Consider the following 18,650-nt stretch of genomic DNA (forward strand, 5'->3'; position numbering starts at 1 on the left):
AAAACACAAATAGTTAATTTCGATCAGGAAAACATTTTATTCAAAAAGTTTTCTTTGAATTTATTTGTGTGGAATGAAATGCGCCTGCCGTGCCGTCGTGACCGTGACAATCGGGGCCGCGCGCATGCTGACAATAGTATCGACCACAGAGTACATTTTTATATACTAACGACCCACGACAATAGTACATACTTAAACCGTCTAAATCGATGCAAACATTTTTTAATATTTTACACAAATTCAGAAAAACTATAAGTACGACAAATTTATGAAGTACCTAATTTGATTTTGGTGTAGTATTAATGTGAATGTTTAAAAAATCATATATTAAAGGCAGCACACACCACACAATCAATCGATTGTGTTGATAAGTATATTTTTTGACATTTTGACACATCAGCTGTTTTATTATCCGCGGTGTGAAGGTTATTTTGTGGTTAGGTTACTTTTACTTTCACTTTCATGCCGATAATTTAATAATCTCTACGTAATTTATTACTACAATTATAGATTGTAGAAACGTGTATATACACGCACGTACTGGCCTCAGCGGGTAAAAAAAACGATCGTTTAGTATTTTCTATAATGTATTTTGAATAGCAGTTTAGAAACATGGGCATGGATAAACAAAATATTGGGGTAAGTAGTAAATATATAATATCAGGGTAATATAACAAAGTACTTATGTTATCAAATCTAAGACTCAGTCGCTTTTGGGTTTGTTTCAATTAATTCAGTAATAAATTTAAACAGTTTGACTGATAGATAAATATAGACAATAATATACTTGAAGGCACATTTTTTACATTGTTCTTGTATACAAAGTGGCTGTTGTGAATCGACATGCCACGTGTTATTTAGTGTTAGAGACTATGGTTAAGTATAACTTTGATGGTCTTTATAGATGGAAATAGCAATATTAAAAAAAATACATGGTGTCTACTATATTTGTTTTGTTTATTTATCAAACTTGGCAACAAAGATTTCTAAATAAAAAGCAATATAATCTGATATTATTAAAACAACAAACATTGAATGTATTTCAGTCAACCAAGTTTTTTATTTATTCTTCAGGATGGGAAGCTCTACGAGTACCTCTATCCACCAGAGATATTGCAGAGGTTGAATTTCGACAAGAGTCCAGCAACCTTCAAGCCCAAAATCAGTGCAGCAAGCCCTGGAGAGGAGTGGATGGTGGTCAGACCATTGCAGAGAGCAGACTATGACAAAGGTTTCCTCCAGCTTTTGGGTCAGCTAACCAGTGTTGGAAATGTCTCTAGGAAGCAATTTGATGGTGAGTTCCAATGAATGCATTGAGTGAAAGAATATCCAGGCATAGATATCAAAAGTTGTTAATCTAATTGGAATAAAATCTAAACTGCTTTAAATAGAGACAAGTCTCTCCACTATGTTCTCATTTTAGAGTAAAAGAAATCATCATAATTAGAGTTTTACTCTATTCTGATTAAGAGGATCTAGTAGAAAATAAAGTAGCTGGGTATTATAATAAAATCACAGACGTCTTTAACAATCAATGTAAGTAAAGATAAGATTGCCCATTCAAATGATAACACAGTTAAGATTATAGATATACAGGTAAGACATAGACAGGTAAGATTTGAATGATTCATGACTTGATAGGTATGAACAAAATTCAAATGCTTATCAATATTGATACTAACATATTCCTAAGTTATATTATACTAGCCACTTGTCATGGCTTTGCTTTGGTAAAACCAAAATAAATGATACACTTATCCTTAGGAATCACACACACATCACACTATCTATTTGTGAAAACCATACAAAAAGCCATCATGTAGTTTTTGAGTTTATTGCATACAGACAGTCAGAAGCGATATGGGGATTTCTTTTTATAATATGTAAGGATAATATACTATGTTTTACATATGAATATGTTTTACTAAAATTCAGATTATATATAAAATTTGCAAATCCTATGAATCTGTGCTTCAAATACATTAAAAAATATATGCTCGAACATTTTTTTCCTGTTATTTACACATTCAAATAAGATGGCCTTGGTGTAAATGTGTGTGTCGGTGCCCAGCGTGATAACCTTTCTGTCTGCCTTCATTTTCTTCCTGCATACAATAATTTTTGCCATGTATATTAATTAGCTTTTTTTTTCCATAAACATTTGTTTGAAATGGAACATCAGAACAAAAAAATATCTCCAGCCAGTATTTGTTAATTAGGTTTGTTTCATAACTGAAAACTAGTATTTTAATTAGTTTATCATCATCCTTGTTTCTCAGGAAATATAAATGATGACTAGATGTTTTAAACACCTAGAAAAACAAATAAATAGAACACATTTAAACATTTCAACCTTGTTTTTGTTTGTTAAATATAGATTTGCATTGTTTACAGACCGATTCACAAAGATGAAGCAGTCTGGCGGGTACTACGTGACGGTGATAGAAGACACGCGCTTAGGCAAATTGATTGGCGCAGCCACACTCGCTGTCGAACAGAAATTCATACACAACTGCTCTCTGGTATATTAATGTTTATGTTGTTCTGCATAAAGAATAAACTTTAAAGATTCGGCTGTTGATATTCCAACGGGCGCCTGCCTAACGTCAACCCTCCTTGGGAATGATATTGTTGCCTATTAGATGCCTAAACACTTAGTCGCCTAGTACGACATCCACGGAATATCATGATTCATGATCGTTATTGTTGCCTGACAGGACAGCTGACAAGGCAACGTGACCCTTAATCGTCTCTTACGACATTTACATCTTTGTCTATTAGTATTCTGCGAAAGTTAAATTGACATTAACGGAAGAATAGATATAATTCATTCAAAAATATGAATGGGAGGCCCAAACACCCGCCTGGTGCTTGTGCTGGCGTCCTGAAACAGAAAATAATGAAACCAGTTCAAATAAATATTCAGTTGAAATAAAATAAGTTTTTTTTTACTGTAAATTTTATCAAACTAATATATTTTTTATATAATACAGCGCGGTCGCTTAGAAGATGTAGTCGTCAATGACACCTACAGAGGGAAACAACTTGGTAAACTGTGAGTATAAAGTCTGTCACACTAAACTCTGGACCCTTTTTGAATGAATTTGCTTTGTACAACAATTACAGCATTCCTTCGCCTTTACAGATTTAATGTGAAGCATTATTGATATATTTAGTATCATCATCTTAGCCATTTTAATTAACAACCTTTTTACAATTTTATTTTATTTTATTTAAATCACACATATAAGATTTTCATTTCTACTGCCTGACTGACGTCAATCCTTCTTAGGAATGCTATTCCTATCAGCTGCGTAAACACTTACACACAATTCTACATTAGCATGAACTTTTATTTTATGTTGCTGATGTTTCAACAAGCTTGTAGTCACAGTGGTTGCAGCCAGACTGTGTGGATGCAATATTGTAAATGCCAGACCAACAAATTTTACTGTTATATTTCCAGTATCGTAGTGACAGTGTCGCTGCTGGCTCAGGAGGTGGGCTGCTACAAGATGTCGTTGGACTGCAAGGACAAGCTCATCAAGTTCTATGAGACCCTCGGCTATAAGCTAGAGCCTGGAAACTCCAACGCTATGAACATGCGGTTAGTACATTTTAAATGTTTCAAATAAATAATTTTGGATGCCATGCTAATTGGCTTAGTAATTTGTATTAGGGATTTATCGTAAACATATTGCAAATACTATCGAAATATATATTAAGATTCTTTTGTTACTGCTGCCTTAGTGTAACGAAGTGAGACGCAGCCAACCAATCACAATATGGCATTGTGATGCGACGACGACTATACTGAAACGTGTGTACAAAATTTCATATCAATCAATCAAAATTTCGTTGCAAGATTCCACCTGAATAGACAGACAAATAGGGACATACTCGTACATTGCAAGATAAAAGCTTGTAAAATGTCTGATGGTAAATTTTATTTTATATGTTTTCCAGGTTCGACGATCCCTCCTGACAATTAGCCGCTGGGACATCCGACCTGCGCTCCAAGCTGTAAGTACACATCCCAAGCCGAGCAGTTTTCACAGCACACTACCATATTGCATGACTTAATTTTTTTTTGCAATTCATTCACTGTTTTGTTTTTACATAGAGGCTGTGATTGAAGTAGTTTTTATGTAGAGCTTGAAATTGTTTTTAAAAAATCCTGTGTTTTCTGAAAAATATATTGGTCATCATTAATTTATCATTGAAAGGTGGGGTAGAAGGGACGACTGGGAGTGATAACACATTGCATCTCCTCCCCCGTTATTATTGGAAATCTATAAAGCTAAGCGTTTCCGAGTCATAACTCTTCGTCCCTTTTTACCCACCTTGTGTATTAAGCAGCAAAATAAAATTATAATTTTTGAAGACAAAACACTGCTTTGTTTACTGGATAATTGTAGTCATAAGTAAAGCGGCAGTGTATGCTTTGTTGAAAATTATGTTAAAATTTATTTATTAAAAAAGTTATTAAAATTTATTATATAAATTATGTTAAAACTATGTTCAAAATTATATAAAATATCTTTTAATTTGCTCAAAGCAAAAAGTAATTTGTGTGATTCCTGCTTGGTGTTTGTGTAGTTATGGTTCGCAGGGTCAATTCTTCTATCCATCAAAAGTTGTCAATTACATGAAATGTAATTATTCCGTTTGATGGGGTTATCAATTGATTTCTGGGTATTCCAGCACATAATATGTGATAGATGGGTGTAAAACAAATCTTATATTATCCATTAACTTTGTAAAATGTGCTTGATAATTCGTCACTTGATCGTGTCATTTGAAATAAAATTTTCCAGTATATGGGTGTTTCTCAGAGCGTTTCGACCGAAACCGACGACATTGCAATTTTTCAAATTTTAAGACGAGAATTAGTTTTACTTACTTCAAAATAATCTGTACTGTGGCAATGTCAATTTTATGAACGATTGATTTTGAAAATGATTCCTTCAAGAAAGTTGACAGATCATAGAAAGATTTGATATTTATATATGTTGGAGATTATTTTTTGTTATCATTGTGACTAAATATATTAACTTTTTTTTTGCATTTTAGTTGTAATATTGTACTTTAGTTAGTTATCTCATAATTGCTTGTGTACTTGAATTCTCATTTTCTCATATTAACCACATTATCATGTAATTATCATTAAAACATGATTGCTTAATTTGTGTTTCATTTACGAAAATATTAGAAATAAAACCAAATGAATTAAACATTTTTACTTTTTATTTACAGAAGTGTAAACTGTAGCGGATAGAATAATTTCATCATAAATAAAAATATCAATAGTACTTAATAGTCGACAAGAAAACAAATCTGAATGTTGACTTCTTAATTGATAAATATCAAATTATTAATAAACTGTAAATCCTGTTTAAAATTTATGAATGAATGACTCGATTGCGAAAGTCAAGTAAAATAGAGAATATTTGCTGAAAATCTTTTTCCCGGTTCTTTCTTCAAGCGTTTACCGTCAGAGCCCAGGGTCCTCGGCTTTTCTTTTTTGCTGAGAATATAAAGCATACATGCACATATTACTGACGCAAATATTATTTAAAAGATATGTGATGATGACCTTAACTGGGTTACAAAATTAGTATTGTCATGATCATTGAGACAAGCAACATTGTATGCCAGCTTCATACTGTCGTCGAACACTTTGCTAAACTTTGGTGGATTCCATATACATTGCGGGTTTTTCATTGCGATGCATCGCAATGTTCACTCATTCGCATCGGCATGTGTCTGGTTATATAGAGTTCGGAAGTTGACCATTGAATATTATAGTACATAACAATGATAGAACTCTAATCAGGAAAAATGTTATAACACTGTACTGTTTATAGAGCTGCAACAAAATTCTATCATTATATATTTTTTAAGTTAAAGCTAAAATAATAAAAATTATCCTGTTTAAAAATAAAATATTAATACGGCTATGGTTTTGGAATAGTCTAATGGTTTGTATGAGAACATAAGACTTAAAATTTACTTGTCTATTTATAGAACGCCTAGTGAAGTTGAAAGGGAGATTTTACAATACATATTTAAAATCGTTAGGAAATTTAAGCAATATCGATAAAATAGATGTGATTGTATTTAAAAATATATTTCAAATTCTAAATATATTAGTCGTAATATTTGTCTGATTATAATTTTTGATATCTTGCAAAAGAATTTATGATAATGTGTGAATTGGTAAAAAACGTAGACCGTTTCAGTCTGGTAGTTGAAATACAATTAGTTATAAAATATGCAATAAATACATATTGCACGGTACATATTAAACCTATCCATCAACCATTTCTCTATTCACTTCATCAGTCACGACACTTGAAAGTGGACGAATGGAATTTTTAAAATAAAATAAACTGTGTGTGGCTCAAATTTTGGGCCATGCAGTAATGTATTACTACGGCCCAAAATTTATTTTTTATGTTTCAGCGACACAAATTGTATCTTATATGCTGTGGAGTACGATAAATATTAGAACTATTTGAACAGATGTATTTCTTCCTAATATACTGTCTACATTTTGTTCATTCTCAAGTGTCGGTTCTGGAATGTCAGATGCAGTCATCAACACAAGCACTTATTACAAATTGACACCCTCATATCCCGATTGCACACATTCCCGTAACTCAGGACAAAGCAAACGATTTATTCTGTACATAGATATTAATTAAATACGTATACTATATAATATAAGCTAGAGAAAAATATGGCCTTGGAATAAAATACCTAAAAGTGGCAAAATATTTTGCCGTTAAATACCTATTTTTGTCATCTAAGATATCATTCTCTTTAGTAATTATAAATTTATCAGGTCTATAGTATTATCTATTATAAAATCACCACATTGTCTAAAATTGTTTGCCGATCATCCATAGCCAGCAAAAAACCCCTCAAAAGAAATTCGCAGAGCGAATGCAATTTTCAAGTTAGAGGAAACACATAATTTTTTTAGGCTATTGCAACAAAAATAGTAGAAACATTGTGTCATTGTGAATTTGATATACATTTTTTCAATTACTTCATTTCTATTTGCAGAAGGCTCGCCTTCGCCACTGTGTGTGGGTAACATCAGTAATCACACCACACTGACGTTCAGCCTCTTTGAGCGTTAATTATAATAGTTTGGTGCATCATTTCTATTTTGTTCCCCAATTCCATTTTCAGTAAAGACCAAATTATGATTATTTAATCAAGTATATTTTATCATAAACTACACTATAATAAATAATACTTATTAACGCTTTGCTGGACATTTATCCTATAAAGACATGATAACAATTTAAACTTCTTTAGTGTTTTTTTGTGTCCGCCAAAGAGTTAAATAATGCATTTTAAAGACAATACAAATAAATACAATTATTTATATTAATTTATGCTTCATCACACACAATTTCCAATATTTCTTTAGCCACAAATACTTTTTTCAGAATTGACTGTATTATAAAACAGTACTTAATCATTGATGACAATGTATGTAATGGAATAAATTAGAGTTATCAAATCTAATAAACACTATGGAACACTTCATAGTGAGGCAAGTGAAACGCGCTACAAAATCTTACGAATTGAGGTTTCTATAATGATTTGAAACCATACTTGGAGCATAAGATTATGGATTTTAAAAAGTCTACTGAAGATTATTTACTTGATGTACAGAAAGTGTCTGTAGTAATACAGAAATGAAACATCTAGCTACGTTGCGTTATTAATCGAAACCCTATTAGAGGTGTTTTGAGTTCAACTAATCTGTTTCGCTAGGGATGCTTCGACACATTGTTTTTTCATATGTAAGTATATACTTCTTATAAAACCCTACTTTATGTTATGACATGTTGTCTCGTTCTGTCAATGTTAAATATTGTAAAGTGCGATAGCCATCATATATTAACAAGTTGGTATTAACTTTTATATGAATACGAGCTTAATTTCTGTATTTTCAGTAATCTTGGACACAACCTTTAGTAAACATTCAAAGTGAACCTCATTGAGAATTGTGCGCGTTTCGTGAGCATGTCCGGAGTCCCACTAGAATGGCGGCGCTGCGGCCGTGAGCTTGGAGCCCAGCTTCATGGGCCCTTGTCCGCGCGCGTTGCGGCGAGCTTCCATCTCTCTCTGACGTTGTAGTTTCCTTTCCTCGCGTTTCCTTCGCATCTCGTCCATTTTTGACGCGTTGTTTTCTGTAATTTACATTTTGGTTTGTTAAGAGCAAATGAATAGCTATAATATTGATTAAACTGAGCTGAAAGTCTGGCTTGTTGGAATATTCTTCAATGCATACGTGAAGCGAGAATTTTCTGTAGTAATCGACATTTGAGGACGTTGATTGTAAAAGTTAAGCCTATTTCGGCTCGTCTTAACATCAACGTTCTTCTCCATTGGCCCAATGCTTACCATCAGTTTTCTTTTCAATAGGCCCAAAATTTACAATAGGAAATCTTACCATCGATGTTCTCCTCGATAGGCTCAAATTCTCCGTCCTCCCATCCGCCGAGAGAGTCGTTGCTGTTCTGATGCGCGGTGGGGCGATGCTCCAGCTTATTGCCGCGGACATAAGTCGCGTTCGCGTTGTTGACCGCCATCGAGGTCCAATCAGAGTTGTTCCACGTCTCTGAAGGGCTCACTAGTTCCGCTTCTGCGCTCTATATTTGAACAAAACTATGGTTTGAACTGTCCTCAGACCAGAAAAAATAAAGCCTTAAACGATATTCTATTTTTTTCATTTTTCTCAGTATTTACTTAACATTTACCCTAAAAATTATTAAATGAATCGTAATAAATTTCAAAAACTTGTGTCTCCGAATGTAGTCTTTGCAATTTGAGCCAATGTCAGGTAATCTGAAAAGCTTATCGTAGTTCTATTCGTTAAATTCTGTGTATAATCCATGCGCACTCACTCACAGTGCACTAGTGAAATTGAAACAACCTCTATGGCAAGAAAGGAAAAGGCCCGATTACGGAAGTATTTTTGTATAACAATGAGTACAAGTTACCCAGACTTGGGAATTTTCCACGGGAACGAACAACGCATGATAAATCCGGTGGTATCTATGTATATGTATACTGACCGGCTGCTCCTGCAGCTGCCCCCACTCCTCGTGGTCCCAGTCGTCGTCGCAGAGCTGCGCGAGCGCACCGGCGGGCCGCGCGCTGCCGCTGCTGCTCCCGCCGCTGCGTGCGTCCGTGCCCGTGCCCGTGCCTGCTCCGATCATTATTCACTCATTTTACATTTCTGATGACAATATAAATTGGAGATTTTTCTTATAAGCTAACAACCATTGCTATTGCATCTCAATTTCACTAACAAGCCTGCCTAAATATACGCAGCATATGGCTAAATATGCTTACTTACCTTCGTTCTTTTTCTTCATAGGCCCAAATCTTACCATCAGCTTTCTTTTCAATAGGCCCAAAATTTAACATTGCATCTCAATTTTACTAACAAGCCTGCCTAAATATACGCAGCATATGGCTAAATGTGGCCTTCGAGTTTCGCAACTTACGGCAAGTCTACGCCGTAAGGGGTATAGACGTAATAAAGTATGTATGTAAATTGTTTTTACTCAGGATATGAATAGAAATAAGTGGACACAGGAGTGCGAGGCCTTTTCTTATCAGTGGAATCTTAATGGATGATATTTACAACAAAAAATTAAAGAAGTTTGTTTATTTGTTACCTCTACACGTTTTATCTCTACTCAATCTTCTTGAAACTTCTCATACATTGCAATCAAAAGTAGGCATGGAGAAGAACATAGATCTTTCATTTTGGGAAAAAGTACTGTTACCGTGAGTTCAACTGTTAAGGAGAACGCGTTCAGATGAGAGAGAGATTTGTGACTTGATTTTTTTTGACATGCATCAACCATATACTGAAAGATTATTTCATTATTAATAACAAAATACTTATTTTCAGGTTGCCATCGAACCGAAGCTGTGAAGACATCGGATCTGATTAGTTCAAATTGTATAATAGAAGGAATTTTATATATGTACTTACAATTATTTAAACAAATTTATAAAAAACCAAGTCTTTTTTTTCATGAACAATACTACACCTAAATGAAGTACCCAATTTCATATTATCCATATATATGATCGCAGGCTAGGTAGCCTTGCGATGAATGAATGAATTTATTTATTTATAAAGTTTTGAGGAGAAATTGCTGCATAAAAGCTTTGTAGTGAGAGAGCGCGAATGCTCAATTGCCTCGAGGTTGTACTAATGCTCTCAACGCTTCAACTGCGCGTTTTAGACTTGTCGGTTTGACTAGGATTCGACCGTAGCGCCATCTATCCGCAGTAGTGCGAACTAGCTGTGAGTGTGATTGGGAGGCCTTGTATAGCAACGGGATTAAATACAAAAATTCTAAATGTTGACTTGTTCAGGTTTTTTCTTCATATTGGATTTTAGATGAAATTTGATATCCATGTAAATATAACTTAAATTAACCAATGAAGTTTTTGCTTCGAGAAGCTACATGAGCACACGAAAAAGGTAAAATTGTTACCAGCACTGGAATCTATCTCTCCCCACGCGGCCATGTCCCAATGTTCTGGATCGTAGTCGGAGGCCGACTCGCTGTGCTCCAGTGACGTCATCGATGTCACCGATGACGTCGTTGTCGACATGCTGCTCGATGACGGTTGCTCTGAGAAGGAAAAATCAGTAAATTTTATTTATAATTTAACGAGTGTGCTGCCTTGTGGAACGCCAAATATTTGGAATGATGTGTCTTACGTTTGTGTGATGTCCGGCCTTAGAATACCATATCCTCTAGTGAATGTCCGATTAAGGGACACAAATAGGACCTTAGCAGTTGATAGGAAACAGGTTGACGCCAGGCAGCTATCATGTAAATTCGCAGGCAAGTCTTAAAAATTCTAAGATTTATTTTTTATGCGGACTTTCACGGCCGCACGGCCGTTTGCAAGAGAGGATGCGATAGAGATAATCCTAATAAATACCGGCCTCCTTCCTCCCAATTCCACGCTAGAAATGGTTCAGCACTTAAGTATTGAAGTCTTGCGATTTCCTCGCTTAACAGTAGTGATAAATCACCTAGTGACCCTGGCTTGGAGAGCGCAGACTTGGCGGAGATGGCGACGCGCGCGGTGTCGGAGTGCGAGCGGTAGAACTTGGCCGTGACGGCCGTCACCGCCCAGCCCGCCCACGTCGCCGCCGCGTTGCTCAGCGACGGCGTCGCTGTGTGCACGTCCGCCTCTGCCAACAACCACTCCGGTCAACTAACAGCCATACCCCGCATTGTCCAGATGTCACGTGGACGTCCGTCCACGAACAATGCAGAAAATGTATGGTAAGTATGTAGGTACATCAACGTGAAGTGTTAAAACTTATAGAAAACAATGGAGCACAATATAACCGTTGTCGCAACTGAGTACGACTGGGTAATGGGGCATGGCTCTTAATACCAAAATATTTACGTACATTCAGTGAACTCTTTTTTTGACTAATAAATTCTTTTAGACACGTGTATATAGTATTTAGGACTATACTCAAAATTCCGCCTTCACACGAAGACTCCAGGATTTTGAACAGATTTACTTCTGGAGCATACTCTCAGTTCCACATTGTGCCTTTGAGAAAGAGATTGACTGGAACCTGTTTGCTAACACGGACACATTCAGAATGTCAAAAAACACGAGAATAAAAATACAAATTAAAAAAATATTATAAAAATTCATTCTTACCCATTCCTTCTTTGAGACTAGGGTCTTCTGAAACTTTCTCTAATTTGCCAAGGAAGCCCTTTATCGTTCTGAAAGTTGCGTCACGAACCTGGAAATGTAGATTTAAAAAAAAAAACTTATTTAAGTCAGGTGAAAATGCCACTTTTGCAAATAAAAGCTCCAAATGGTATGTAAACAAAATAAATTGATGAAATATAAAGGACCGATCACGTTTCAGTTTGGTTCAATTGACAATATAGGTCATTATAATGAGTGTATTTATCGTTGTCAAATAGGACAATGTATTAATTCCACTGTCGGTATAAAGTGATAACAATTGCTTTTTAAATGATTGGTGTACCACATACTATATTCTTGGTATAATATGCGTTATTCGACTCATTGACACTACACTACATATTTTAATTCTGAAAATTAATTCCCCTTGAATAATACAAGCAAAGATTAAAAAATAATAATATAATATTGTACTAAATTATTCGTTCTAATGTAAAATACCTACTTATAATAACGTAAATAAATTAATGCAAATATTTTTTTAATTCATACTAATAAAGAGGAAATATTTGTATTTTGTTTGTAAATAATACTAAACTACTGTGACGACTTTGATGAAATTTAGCACAGAGACGGAAATAAATCATCTAAATAACCGTGGAAACTGCATAAATATCCGTCGCGACGTTTAAAAGAAGAAAGCTTAGAAACAAACAGACGCGGGGAACGAATTTCTTCTAAACTGTGCAATAAATAGTAATAGACAAATATTTATATGTTATTTTTTTACCTGTTTTTCCGGGTCATTAGTAAGCGGACACAGCGCTGGCAACACTCTATTAGCGACCTCGGCCAGCAGGAAGTACTGTTGTGTGGCGGCCAAGGCTAGCACCCCGGCCTGGCGCGCGGGCGGAAACGCGTCCCGGGTCGCGCGTACGAACGCTGACACCAACACTTTCTGACGGATTTGCGGGTGTAAGTGAGCCGCGATTTTGCCCAGGCACACTGTTGTGTTCGTTCTAGAAAACAAATTATTATATTAATTAAATGCATATGTTATGCATGTCACACATGCTTTTAACTTAATTTTGAAAATAATAACGTAATTCAATTCCTGATTCGCGATTGCAGAATATTTTCATCTCTTTATTATTTTCCTCAATCCTGTTAATGTGCAAACACATCTAAAGTTACGTAAAAAAAGGGTTTTTAGGCTTCCTTTTATAATTTGAAGTTTAGTTAGCAAGTGTGCAAGGTACAGTACTGGCAAGTGTATTTCCAGCTATACAGTAAATATTTACTTTGAAAACTCTGATACGTGGTAATTTGAATTACTTATTTTGATGGCTACATGTAAGTTCAGCAAAACCTTTACACAATTGAACTGAACTATTAAATATTTTTTATTAAGTACCTACCCAATTCTAATAAATCTAAATATGATTGACTACCTTATTCCACCCTGATCATCCTTGGCCTGCAGCCGCGCAAAATGTCTAAGCACCTCAACATTCAGGTTGTTGTAGTTGAGCTTCGATGCCAGATGGACTATGGACTTCACAGTCTGCTCTCGTATCACTGCGTTGGTGTCGAGAAACCCGTTCACTACTTGCGGGAATATTTGGTCATTGACCTGTGAACAGACAATGCTAATTTATTAGGTATAGATCGAGTATCCAATTGATCATTATAACATTATTGTCGTCAGACAAAAAATAATGTCCGTATTGTAAACCGTTGAGGTGTTCCCTCGTTGGGAGCTGAACCTGGGTTCACCATTGCCATGGAAACTGAAGTGACAAGTAAACAACTCTGGACAAGCGGAAGTAGGCGAATTTTAACTTGCGATTTAATTACAGACAGACAAACATCAGGACAGGATTAAAAGCTAAATAAAAGCTTGTAAAAAGAGAACTTCAATTACATGAGAATCGTGTCCCTGAGTCGTACCTTTAAACTCACTGATACTACAAAAACATCTTACAGTGGAGTTGTGTAGATGCATGATGAACTGGTCCAGCTGCTGCAGCAGTCGCGAGCGCGTGGTGCGGTCGTTGGACGCGAACAGTTTCACTACACACGGCACTATCTGCTTCTGGTAGTCCGCGTCCTCCAGCAGCTTGCCCAGCTGACAATTAAATCTTAAATAGATTTGCTATTCTTATTTGTATTATTACATTTGTGTATTGCCTTATAGGCTCTAGTCAAGAGAGCTACAGCACACAACCGTCAGTTTTGAGTACGTAGTAATACGACTATGATATCACTGCATGAAGCAGTCTTCATATCTGTGATATAGCAGACAAATTCCAGGAGAGCTGCTATCACTGGTACAGCCAGACATATGCACCCGTGGCTGTTGTATGAGGCGATACTAAGGGATAAAAATCCAGGGCAGCAATGAGTAGCATTCCCATAGGGCTGAACATATTTAAAGAAACGCTAGTTGTTTGCTTAAAAATAATATAATGTTTTAGCCGAAAATGTAATTAGTAACACACTCAGATAGAGAGTGAGTGCCAAATTTTTAATGTTATTTAAACTTTAGTTTATTCTTTCAATCCTACATGAAACAGGATTTGACAAAAGAAAATAAAAGGTATTGTTTTATAAACACTCTTGTGGAGTTTGTTAAACAACATTTATGATAACAGATTGGTCGAGTATTTTATGATGTAATAGCTATAATTTCCTTTCACATTATGGGTTGAATAACATGTGGACCATAAAAAATATGAACGTTTCTTACAAGATTTTCAGTAAAAAAAATTTTCATGTATTTACTATATAGCTGTTTATGAATAGACAGTTTAAGAGGTGGTTAATAAATGTTTTACTTTATAATGTAGGTTTGAATAATATTTGTTTTATTTTCAACAAAATTCAACAATTAGTACTGTGAAGACTGTTTATATTACGTTAGGTCTCATAAGAGGAAAAAAACTGTGTGTATGTATAAAAGTCAATTAGAAAATTCAATTCGTCAAGTCAAATAAGAATGCATACCTTAAACATAGGCGCTAATACCGCTGACCCAGCATCACCATAATGAAATGCTGTGAGCAGCTGCGGCAAGATCTTATGAACACACACAGCCTCTGGGAAGTTGTCTAAGTGTGAGCTCAAAGTGGAAAAGAACTTCCCTTTCTCCACCTTATCCTTAATTTGAATCTCTTCTAAGAACAACATAGTGTCTATGAGATCATTTTTGAAATAGCCACCCAATTTTCGACACCTATAAGCATGAACTTTTATTATTATTTTGAAATGAAAAACAAAGGCAGATAAAAGTAAAAAAGTACTTTTTAAATTTTTTTCATGCTTCAGTTAGCTAAAAAACAAAGGAATACTAATTATTTCCTTAATCAAATATAATAAAGTTACTCTTATTGTTCTACTTATCATTCTTAAAACAAAAGAAAAATGTACCTTGTGATAATGTCAGCTGGATTTGGTCTAGTAGCAGGGTTGGCACTGACTAGTTCACAGTACAAAGTGCTCAGCTGTTTTGGAATCGAGTCTGTGGTTTTGAGTGCAGGCTGATTCTTCAAGGGTCCATTGAAAGCTTCCCAGATCAAACAACCAAGACCCCACATGTCAGATGAGCTGTTACAAAAAATAATAATTTAGGAACCCCTAGTACTCCTAGTAGTTTTGAGTTAGTAACACAAGTATCGAGCTTATTTGGAGTTAATTAAATCTGTCTAGTCTGCAGTGGCGGATTTACAAGTAGGCTGGTGCCCAGGGTGGCAGACTTTTGTAAATCAGCAAATACTGTTTTATACCACATATTTGCGAAATTATATTTATTTTATTATAACATAATTGTGTAGAGAAAGAGTAGTAGAGGATTAGCATCCCAAGGTAGTGAGTGTCTGATAAATGTGGACATTGAGGAATTCCACATTATTTCATTGCCACATATCAGAGAAAAACTATTATCTTGATTCTTGATATTAAAAATTTAGATTAGTGACTATAAAGAAAATTTCTCCCTGATATTCCAAGGTTTCTGTACAAAGCAGATACATTTTCAATGATTTTATACTATACTATACTATGTACTGAGAACATCAGTAATGTGAGCACTCACATTACTGATGTTCATCAGTAATGTGAGCACTCACATTACTGATGTTCTTCACAAAAATATATACATAAATGATTTTTCAGTACATTTCACCCAAAGTTTGAAATCAATATAGAAGTGAGGAGGGAAACAAGTATACTTATGTACAGACAAAAGACTTACCACTTTGTAACAGCTTTCAATTTAGTGGGATCTTTCTTTTCAGGTGGATCATAAATTTCTAAAGCAGGTAATATTTTAATAGGTATAGAATTATTAGGGTCCTGTCCTTGGTTGGCTAAAAACTCAAACCCGCCAAGTTTCCACTCGCCTGCCTGAGTTACAAAGACTGAGTACAGACAAACATTGTTATGTCTCATGTTCCCATCATTATTTAAAAAGGATAATGCTCTCTGAAAGAAATGGACATATTAATATTTCTATCCATGAAATATGTGTAAAAGGAGAAAAACATATAATATGAATTTTAAAATCATGTAGAACAAAATGTTTTAAATAAACTTTTTAAATATTTCCGTAATTTATTGTATATATTATTTATTAAATTAAATACTTACAGTTATTTGGAATATACCCCAAGCTAAAAATAATTCTCTTTGTTGCCCTTCAAGCTTCATATCTTCTATATGGGTGGCTAAGGGGTCTACATATTCAGTAGCTACATACAAAAATTTCTCAGTTTCACAGCTATCTAAATAATGTAAAAGGCTAGGGTGTCTCATAGTCTTCAGTCTCTTCAGAGAAGCTTTCGCTATGTCGAATAGAGTTTCAGAATTCTTCTGAACATCAAATAGGAATATTGACACTTCATCTTGTGTGCCTCTTTTTTTACCCTTGTGAAGGGTCCATACAGTCCGGTCTTCTAATCCCCTGATTGGATCTCCTACTTCATAAGGAAAATCCTTTGTGGGATCCCGTGAGAAAAATGACCACATCTTGCACTATACACCAAAACTATTTACAATATTTTACATATACACTTTTCTAAATTCCAAACATTCAAGGAATATAATGACATAGTGTTAAAACCGCCGTTAAATTGTATAAAATTTTAATATTACATACGTTGAGTATATTTAAAATTGATAAAATAGAAAAATCACCTATTTCTATTTTCACAAATAGTGACGGTGACGACGATTGTGATGACAAGAAAGAATGACATTTATTTTTTTAAATCGTAGGACAGATAAAATCCAGATTTAGTTCGGAAATAATAAGTGGTTCGGGTTCTATAAATTATTAAATATATCTGTGTAACCGATTAACTGATTAAATATATCTGCGTTCGAGTTGGTTAAACCAATGAGGTTTAAAACACATTAAGAGATATTTATAGTTAAACATGGCACGAATTAATGCTACAGGTATTTTAAACTTGTACGAATCTTACTTAGCTTGTCACGTTATTGAGATAACGGTGCACTGCACTGAGGTGCAGGACTACAGGAGTGCACGCAACAGCATTGACTCCTAAAAAAAAATGTTTCACTTTGGCATTGACAAATAACCTATATTTGAGGTTAGTAATAGTAAGTAACAAACCAAAACAAATTATAACTTCTAATAATTCTAAAACTTTTTACTTCAAAAGGTTATTGAGAAAAATTAGACAATCATGTCAAAGTCAGTATCCCGTTTAAAATCGATGAAAAAGGTTGCAGAAAAAATAGAACATATATCCAAACTAAGAACTAATATTCCTGCTGGTATGGCTGCTCCTGGTCCTCCCTTGGGTCCAATGCTTGGACAGGTATTTACACTTTCAATTTAGCGAACAGAGCTTTTTACGTGTATGAATTAATTACAGCTTCCGTTTATAAAACATCATTTATTAAAAAGTTGGTAGTCTGAAAATAATTCCATGTTCCTGCAGCTACAGTTATTACAGTGGTCTTTTGATTTCAGCGCAACATCAACATAGCCGCTTTTTGTAAAGACTTCAATGAACGTACGGCTAATATAAAGCCAGGTATACCATTGCCAACTAGAGTAAAAGTGAATGCTGATCGTTCATATGAGCTTGTTATTCATCAGCCACCAGCTTCTTACTTTTTAAAGCAAGCTGCTGGGATAAATAGAGGTGCTATGGAACCTGGTATGTATTGAACTGAAAATAATACAAATTTTTTATTTGGTAAGTATGTAGTCAAAGACAATATTCTTGGTTATTAAAAATTACAACTTGAATTTTTGCTACAGTCAATATGGATTTTTTTGTAATATTTATATTATTATCATTAATTATTTTTCCAATATTGAATGAAATGAAAATGAGAAAATAAATATTTTCTTTCAGATATTCTGGGTTCTTAAATTATTTTGTATTTATTACAGTCAAGGAGACAAGTGGGAAAATTACACTGAAACATATTTATGAAATAGCTAAAATAAAATCTCAAGACCCAACACTGGAGTGGAAACCTCTGAAGGAAATCTGTACTATGTTATTAGCTACAGCCAGAACATGCGGAATTGAAGTTGTTAGAGATTTAAATGCAGAGGTACATATTATGTTTAAGCTTTCTGCTTCATGTACATATCTCGAGAGCTTTCAAACCACTTGACAAATAAAAAAGACTGGCTAATCTAAGAAAATATCTTTTACTTTTAGGAATATGCAGAATTCCTTGAAGAAAGAAAGAAGATTGTAGAGGAACAGAAGAAACAGTTGCAGGAGAAACGGGAAGCAAAGATGTTGAGAACTGCTTAGATGACTTATTTAAATTAGTGTAATTTTAGTTGTGAATATAGTTAGAGAAAAAATAATTTTCTTTTTTTTGTGGATGTTCTCTGTTTGTTTGGCAGCGGTAACTGG

General features: G+C 34.6%; 3 protein-coding genes across 7 annotated transcripts; 2 read left to right on the forward strand and 1 right to left on the reverse strand.

Moving 5' to 3' along the window:
- Positions 1-157: 157 nt before the first annotated feature.
- Positions 158-10,060, forward strand: Gnpnat (Glucosamine-phosphate N-acetyltransferase). Of its 3 annotated transcripts, XM_053758165.1 has the most exons (7): positions 158-639; positions 1,075-1,294; positions 2,395-2,522; positions 2,994-3,055; positions 3,467-3,607; positions 3,967-4,023; positions 9,950-10,060. In XM_053758165.1, the coding sequence occupies exons 1-6, from the start codon at positions 613-615 to the stop codon at positions 3,983-3,985; spliced, it is 597 nt and encodes a 198-aa protein (XP_053614140.1). In that variant the 5' UTR covers positions 158-612; the 3' UTR covers positions 3,986-4,023; positions 9,950-10,060. The 3 variants fall into 3 exon arrangements, with proteins under 3 accessions (XP_053614140.1, XP_053614139.1, XP_053614141.1); XM_053758164.1 differs by lacking the exon at positions 9,950-10,060 and having other exon boundaries at positions 160-639; positions 3,967-4,720; XM_053758166.1 differs by lacking the exons at positions 158-639; positions 9,950-10,060 and adding an exon at positions 857-875 and having other exon boundaries at positions 3,967-4,720.
- yata lies at positions 5,230-16,995 on the reverse strand. Of its 3 annotated transcripts, XM_053758160.2 has the most exons (14): positions 16,390-16,994; positions 15,995-16,224; positions 15,172-15,348; positions 14,749-14,977; positions 13,727-13,870; positions 13,194-13,375; positions 12,533-12,761; positions 11,746-11,833; positions 11,096-11,257; positions 10,545-10,685; positions 9,102-9,232; positions 8,477-8,675; positions 8,017-8,213; positions 5,230-5,527 (listed from the first exon to the last, which is right to left on the reverse strand). In XM_053758160.2, the coding sequence occupies exons 1-13, from the start codon at positions 16,765-16,767 to the stop codon at positions 8,062-8,064; spliced, it is 2,442 nt and encodes an 813-aa protein (XP_053614135.1). In that variant the 5' UTR covers positions 16,768-16,994; the 3' UTR covers positions 5,230-5,527; positions 8,017-8,061. The 3 variants fall into 3 exon arrangements, with proteins under 3 accessions (XP_053614135.1, XP_053614133.1, XP_053614136.1); XM_053758158.2 differs by having other exon boundaries at positions 5,230-8,213; XM_053758161.2 differs by lacking the exons at positions 5,230-5,527; positions 8,017-8,213; positions 8,477-8,675; positions 9,102-9,232 and adding an exon at positions 9,243-9,265 and having other exon boundaries at positions 16,390-16,995.
- A 325-nt stretch (positions 16,996-17,320) lies between these two features.
- Positions 17,321-18,601, forward strand: mRpL11 (mitochondrial ribosomal protein L11). The gene is made up of 4 exons (XM_053758149.2): positions 17,321-17,585; positions 17,741-17,930; positions 18,170-18,336; positions 18,447-18,601. Exons 1-4 carry the CDS (start codon positions 17,451-17,453, stop codon positions 18,543-18,545), a joined length of 591 nt encoding a protein of 196 aa, XP_053614124.1. The 5' UTR covers positions 17,321-17,450; the 3' UTR covers positions 18,546-18,601.
- The last annotated feature ends 49 nt before the right edge of the window (positions 18,602-18,650 follow it).

This window comes from Plodia interpunctella, chromosome 17, assembly GCF_027563975.2.
Source record: "Plodia interpunctella isolate USDA-ARS_2022_Savannah chromosome 17, ilPloInte3.2, whole genome shotgun sequence".
NCBI classification, from domain to species: Eukaryota; Metazoa; Arthropoda; class Insecta; order Lepidoptera; family Pyralidae; genus Plodia; species Plodia interpunctella.